This window comes from Cebidichthys violaceus, unplaced genomic scaffold (genome assembly GCF_023349555.1).
Source record: "Cebidichthys violaceus isolate CVI_PGR_0920_01 unplaced genomic scaffold, fCebVio1.0.p SCAF_45, whole genome shotgun sequence".
Classification (NCBI taxonomy): Eukaryota; Metazoa; Chordata; class Actinopteri; order Perciformes; family Stichaeidae; genus Cebidichthys; species Cebidichthys violaceus.
The window spans coordinates 1,267,552-1,274,560 of NW_027176650.1; the positions used below are offsets into that span (position 1 = coordinate 1,267,552).

Genomic DNA, 7,009 nt, shown 5'->3' on the forward strand with positions numbered 1-7,009 from the left:
AATAATAATACATTTAAATAAATTGCAATAAATACAGTACATTGTACACCGCTGTAGTTTGAGCAATATTTTTGATGCAAATGGTGACATGTATAAAGGAAGCTGTTAGTGTTGGTAACAGTTAAGAATGGAGGATTAAGTTTGTATGTTTAGATCAACAGGGACTGAAGAACATGTGGATGCACTAAATGGAGACATTACTAACGTTCACAACAGTCCACATGTTTCGTTCTTAGTATATAGCTTTTGATGATGATTTTAATGCTTGTAAAGTGTCTTTGAGTATTTTGAAAAGCGCTCTATAAATAAAATGGATTTCTAGTATTATTATTATGTTTCATTTCATTTCAGTCATGAGAACAAGTTGACAAAGTGTCATGCTGACCTGGAATTGCACATATTTAACTTTTCTTTGTTTCTGTTGCCTGTCTCATTATGTCTCTGTTGTCTACAGAACAAAGTGTTCATCTGTCAGTCCGTCTTTACTTTAAAGAGGTCCTGTCAAAGAGCAGGTTTCAAAATGCTGCAGTGGGTGGAGCCAGGCTCAGACCTGGGGGTGGTCATGTCTGGAGGCGTGTCATGGGAGGAGTCAGCAACAGAGACTGACAGGATATAAGTAATCTGACAACACCACAGATCATCACACTGGAAGCTCCAGCTGGACGTCAAGAAGACTCTCACACAACTGAGCCAATCTACACAACTTCACCAGGTGAGGACAGACTGGGTGCACAGAGACAGAAACAGATGTACATTTAGAGTTTAACTGAACTCCAGTCTGTGTCAAACTATCAGTCTTTTTTTGTCTCTCAACTCTCAACACTCAATATACTTAACAATGTAAATGAAGTATTGAAAGCTGTGTGCTCACTTTTCTCATCAGGTTGAAGAAATGGCCTCAGATCTCAACAACGTTGCTGCCCTGGGTCGACCTTTCACCCTCGGAATGCTCTATGATGCTCGGAAAGATGTACTGATCCCAGGTAAGTCTGAGATTACATTATTGTTGGAATGCTGATTCAGCAGAATTCCAACTAATGTTATCTGAATCTTTATTAAACTTCTTCAACTTCTTATATTTCTTCCGTATGTTTTTTGGCACGCTTCTCCTCCATTTATTAAGCTACAGAAACCGTTCAGATATCAGAATGTTCAGCTCTTTCAGGAGAGGGGTCCTATGACCTTTCATGTTTCTAACCTTTAAACCATTTGAATTATGAAGCTTTTTGCAATTTTTCTTTGAATGGGATCTCTATGGAGAAAATCTTCATATCCGTAAACTTCTTAAACTTATTAAACTTTGAAAGCTTTCTTCTTCCCTATACTTTAAGCTACAGGCACCGTTCCATCTTTAAAATGTTGACAAAACGTTGAACTATTTCGGTATTATTCATTATTTTGATATCTTTTACACTTTTTGAAATGTCACAATTTAACTTTTATGATTTTTTCCGTCTTTTTCTGACTTTATAATGGGTGTGTAATGCGCAGCTCAGAGTGTGTGATGTCATCACCAAAGTGAAGAAGAGCTTCAGAATCTTGTGAAAAAAACCAAACAATTTTCACTCTTCATGCATCATGTTTTGGTGAAAGTGTAGCTAATCTTGTCCTGGTCTAGACATATGATTGTGGAATCCAACAGATTTACACATTTGGCACAACAGCTTCAAAGTGAGAGGAAGTCCAACTATCTGCTCCATAGAGACCAATGTTAATTCTTACTCCAAGAACATCTTGCACAGACAACTGTACAACATTTCTAGATCACCACGAAAGCCACATTTTTTACACTACAGACACGATTTTCACATGAGCTGTTCATCAAGTGATCCTTCCTCTCCAGTTCTAATATCAGAGCAATAGGAGCTACGGTTATGGGGGTTTTGAGGATTTCTTTGACAGGTTCTTCACAGCTTTATCTCAATGTAAATTTGGTATGAGCTAATTAGTGCAGTTGATAAACACACAGAGACACACACACACACACACAACTTGGAGATATTCAGGCAGAGATTGTTAGACCTCCTGATGTTGTAGATATATATATGATGAGAGGTCCAGATGTGTTTTGTTTTGGTTCAATCAAATGGATTTGATTGGTGGACTGTGACGTAAGGTACAGTCCACCAAAAAGTATAAAATCAGACATTAGCACACAGGAATAAACGGTCTCCGCTGGTTGCTACTCCAACTATTACGTCTCTTCTCATCATTTCAGCCACAACATAATGGTGGTGTTTTTACCACAACTCTCTCTCTCTCTTTCTGTGTCTCTTTCTGTGACCGTGTCGCTCGCTCTCTTTCTGTGTCTGTTTCTCTTTCTGTGACCCTGTCTCTCGCTCTCTTTCTGTGTCTGTGTCTCTTTCTGTCACCCTGTCTCTCGCTCTCTTTCTGTGTCTGTGTCTCTTTCTGTGACACTGTCTCTCGCTCTCTTTCTGTGTCTGTTTCTCTTTCTGTGACCCTGTCTCTCGCTCTCTTTCTGTGTCTGTGTCTCTTTCTGTGACCCTGTCTCTCTCTCTCTTTCTGTGTCTGTGTCTCTTTCTGTGACCGTGTCGCTCGCTCTCTTTCTGTGTCTCTTTATGTGTCTCTTTCTGTGACCCTGTCTCTTGCTCTCTTTCTGTGTCTCTTTCTGTGACCCTGTCTCTCGCTCTCTTTCTGTGTCTCTTTCTGTGAACCTGTCTCTCGCTCTCTTTCTGTGTCTCTTTCTGTGACCCTGTCTCTCGCTCTCTTTCTGTGTGTCTTTCTGTGACCCTGTCTCTTGCTCTCTTTCTGTGTCTCTTTCTGTGACCCTGTCTCTCGCTCTCTTTCTGTGTCTCTTTCTGTGAACCTGTCTCTTGCTCTCTTTCTGTGTCTCTTTCTGTGACCCTGTCTCTCGCTCTCTTTCTGTGTCTCTTTCTGTGAACCTGTCTCTCGCTCTCTTTCTGTGTCTCTTTCTGTGACCCTGTCTCTCGCTCTCTTTCTGTGTATCTTTCTGTGACCCTGTCTCTCGCTCTCTTTCTGTGTCTCTTTCTGTGACCCTGTCTCTCGCTCTCTTTCTGTGTCTGTCTCTTTCTGTGACCCTGTCTCTCGCTCTCTTTCTGTGTCTCTTTCTGTGACCCTGTCTCTCGCTCTCTTTCTGTGTCTGTCTCTTTCTGTGACCCTGTCTCTCGCTCTCTTTCTGTGTCTCTTTCTGTGACCCTGTCTCTCGCTCTCTTTCTGTGTCTGTGTCTCTTTCTGTGACCCTGTCTCTCGCTCTCTTTCTGTGTTTGTGTCTCTTTCTGTGACCCTGTCTCTCGCTCTCTTTCTGTGTCTGTGTCTCTTTCTGTGACCCTGTCTCTCGCTCTCTTTCTGTGTCTGTGTCTCTTTCTGTGACCCTGTCTCTCGCTCTCTTTCTGTGTCTCTTTCTGTGACCGTGTCTCTCACTGTCTTTCTGTGTCTCTTCTGTGACCCTGTCTCTCGCTCTCTTTCTGTGTCTCTTTCTGTGACCCTGTCTCTCGCTCTCTTTCTGTGTCTGTCTGTCTGTCTGTCTGTCTGTCTGTCTGTCTGTGCTCTCTCTCTCTCTCTCTCTCTCTCTCTCTCTCTCTCTCTCTCTCTCTCTCTCTCTCTCTCTCTCTCTCTCTCTCTCTCTACTTTTACTTTGACAGTAAAATCGTTTAGCTTCCAGCTTTTCCTGCATTGTAATTCAGCTCTTAGCTTCTTTAGATAATACAGTTTAGCTTCCAGCTCTGCCAGTTAGACATTTCAACAAGAATGGTTTTCAGCAATGCAATTCAATGCTTTTGGCCTTCAACATTTTTCAGACAGGTGGTCTCCCATTTCTGTATTTTCAGCAATTTCTTTACGATTGATTCATTTCAGCATTCCAACGAATTCTCTGCAGGAAATGCATTTTCGAGTTTAAAATATTTCTCTATATATCTGCCTTTTACAGCTTTGCTTAAAGGGACTTTGAAATCATTTCACTATTCAGTCCTCACCTTTTTAACATCCATACACACCACTAAAATAATAAGCAAATGCTTTTGTATTCCATAACGTAGTTGTGAACATTCATTAGTTAGCAATATTAGGGAAGCATGCCGTATTAGTAGCTGATACATTATCCTGTGATAAATAAGACAATTGAATTGTCGTTATTCTTGTAAAATGTGTAAAATTAGCAACCTATCTAAAAACTTGTCAAACTTTAATACTAGTAAATGCAATCACGATTTACTTGGCTTTCTAATTTTTGGAGAAAATAAACAAACTAATATTGGACCTCCTCCTTTTCCCCTCTTCCTATTCTTCTTCTTTCTGTTTTAAAATGTTCACAAAATGATCCTCCTGCTTTATGTTTTCCAATTTCTAAAGGTTTGACATTGTGGGATATTACAACTCTACAAGGGAAGATAACTGAAAGTGTTCAATCCAGCAGTAATTTTGAAATTACTGAATCTGACACCATTGAATCCAAGTCCTCTCTGCTAAATGTTGAAGCTTCTCTGAAGGCCAGTTTCCTCAGTGGACTGATCGAAATTGAAGGATCTGCCAAGTATCTGAATGATGAGAAGAAATTCAAGAATCAGAGCAGAGTGACGTGTCAGTACAAATCTACCACCCACTTCAAACAGTTGTCAATGAGTGACTTTGTAACCTTAGACGCCAACCAAATGGAAGTTGTTAAGAAGAGCTCAGCAACACATGTAGTCACAGGCATCGTTTATGGGGCAAACTCTTTCTTTGTGTTTGACAGTCAGAAGTTAGACACCAACAGCGTTCAAGACATCCAGGGCAACATGAAAGCTGTGATAAACAAGATCCCCACAATTAGTATTGAGGCGCAAGCTGGCATCAAGCTGACTGATGAAGAAAAAGACCTGACTAATAAATGCTCCTGCAAATTCTTTGGAGACTTCCTCCTTAAAAGCATCCCTGTAACATTTGAAGAGGCAGTGAAGACCTGTGAACAACTTCCACAGCTACTGGGAGAAAAAGGAGAGAATGCTGTCCCAGTGAAGGTCTCGCTGATGCCACTGAAGAATTTGATTCCTGAAGCTGCTGAGCTGAAGAGTGGGATCAGCGTTGGACTGGTGGGGAAGATGCAGGATGCTCTTGAAGATTTGAGGGAAATACGAATGAGATGCAACGATTCTCTGGAAGATGGAGTGGTGGAGAGTTTTCCATATATTCATGAAGAGTTCAAAACTTTCCAAAAATTGTGTCACCTCTATGCATCTAACCTCCAGCAGACCATGGCAAAGAAACTCCCCTCCATCCGTGAAGGTAAAGAAGATGAGAGCTCATTAAAACAATTCTTTGACGACAGAGACAAGTCACCATTCAGTCAAGAAAAACTCAGCAAGTGGCTGTATGATAAAGAGAGAGAAATCAATGTCATCAGATCCTGTGTAGATATCATGGAGGGAACAAAGATCGTCCGAAATCAGTCCGAGCTGGACAGAGAGGTTCTTGATGTAGATGTAGATCATGCTCTGTGCTTTGTTTTCACCTCCATGAAGAGTGGTGATACCTACCTTGATGTGATGGCCACCTACTTGGACTCCACTAAAACAGGGAGTACTAATGAAGACCCGTGGTTCTCCTCAAATGAAGTTTTTACCACAATGAGAGAAAAAGCCAAAGCTTTCCGTGACCTTACCAGAGCACGGAAGAACAACGAGCGGGTCAGGTTCCTAATCACAGTCATTCCAAATGAGAAATACAAAGGAGCAACCATCTACCATTACAAAAAGGGCATTCTGGTCAGTGAAGATTTTTCAAAACCTGACCTTCCTTCTGAGATCAAAGACAGAAGAGATATGATCTGGTGTAAGTATATTCATGCTTTTGAGTCAAAAATACGCTCTACTAATCAATGTCCTCCAGAAACCTGTTTGACCATCAGAATTAATGAGTTTGTGTTGATCTCTCCATCAGATGCTTTTGATCTCACCCTGGACCCAAACACTGCACATAACAACCTCATTCTGTCTGATGGAAACAAGAAAGCAAGAAAAACATCAGGAAGTCAGGGTTATCCTAATCGCACAGAGAGGTTTGATACACATCCTCAGGTGTTGTGCAGAGAGGCGTTATCTGGGCGCCATTACTGGGAGGTAGAGTGGGATCATGATTTAAGAACTGAGAAATCTATATATGCAGCTGTTACATACAAGAGACTTGACAGAAAAGGAGGCGGTTCAATGGCCAGTCTTGGATCAAATACCATATCATGGGCTTATGGCCAATTTTCAGCAAATAATAAACACACACTGGAGGCATTTCATAATGGTAATGTGAACAAAACTGGTTTTCCCTCTGACTGCCAAATACTTGGGGTGTATTTGAACTGGCCTGCTGGCACTCTGTCCTTCTACAAAGTCTCCTCTGACACACTGAGCCACCTCTACACCTTTAAAACCAGATTCACTGAGCCTGTGTACCCTGGCTTCTGGGCTAATAGGGACAACAACTATGTCTACCTGCGTCCAGTTCAATAGGAGCAATGACAATGACTTGTTAGATCCTTGGTCTGTTAATAGAGAGATGGGTTTACAAGTAAAGATTAAACAGTAAAGTAACATTCCATGTTAACTTGAACATGTTTCACAAATTCCAAAAAATGTATTCAAAACCCAGAGAGAGCAGGAAAATACATGATCTTATAAAGTTACAACATATGTCATTTTCTGTTTATCATTTCTTTGTTGATTCGATGCACAAACTCCAACTGGTTTCTGCTTCACAGCTTCACAATCAGTTTCAACTTTCTTTTCAAATCACGTTTGAATCATTTTTATTTCTATTCGTATTCCTGATCATTATTGCTTTGTCAAAACAAATGTGTTGACATATACTTTCAAAGCTCATGTCAAAACTTGCATAACTTGTTGTAATGAATCTATTAAGGTGATTATGTTGGGACATAAGGGTTAGGGTTACACAATGGAAACTTCTGGGCGTATTGTGGTTTTCACACCTAACTGACATATATGAAACATGGCACCTGTGACCTATAGCCAAACAGGAAGTCCTGTTTTAAGGTGTT

The 7,009-nt window shown here is 40.7% G+C and overlaps 1 protein-coding gene across 1 annotated transcript; it reads left to right on the forward strand.

Annotated features, from left to right (window-relative positions):
• The first annotated feature begins 669 nt into the window (after window positions 1–669).
• On the forward strand, window positions 670–6,760 carry LOC137886684 (stonustoxin subunit beta-like). Its single transcript, XM_068729241.1, has 4 exons — window positions 670–712; window positions 884–983; window positions 4,333–5,790; window positions 5,899–6,760. The coding sequence occupies exons 2-4, from the start codon at window positions 893–895 to the stop codon at window positions 6,459–6,461; spliced, it is 2,112 nt and encodes a 703-aa protein (XP_068585342.1). The 5' UTR covers window positions 670–712; window positions 884–892; the 3' UTR covers window positions 6,462–6,760.
• The last annotated feature ends 249 nt before the right edge of the window (window positions 6,761–7,009 follow it).

Bases quoted from the DNA above. Each gene is read 5' to 3' on its own strand.
- LOC137886684 (XM_068729241.1), top strand. From the start codon at position 893: ATGGCCTCAGATCTCAACAACGTTGCTGCCCTGGGTCGACCTTTCACC. The intron at 984-4,332 runs GTAAGTCTGAGA...CAATTTCTAAAG, and splicing joins GAAAGATGTACTGATCCCAG to GTTTGACATTGTGGGATATT. The intron at 5,791-5,898 runs GTAAGTATATTC...TCTCTCCATCAG, and splicing joins CAGAAGAGATATGATCTGGT to ATGCTTTTGATCTCACCCTG.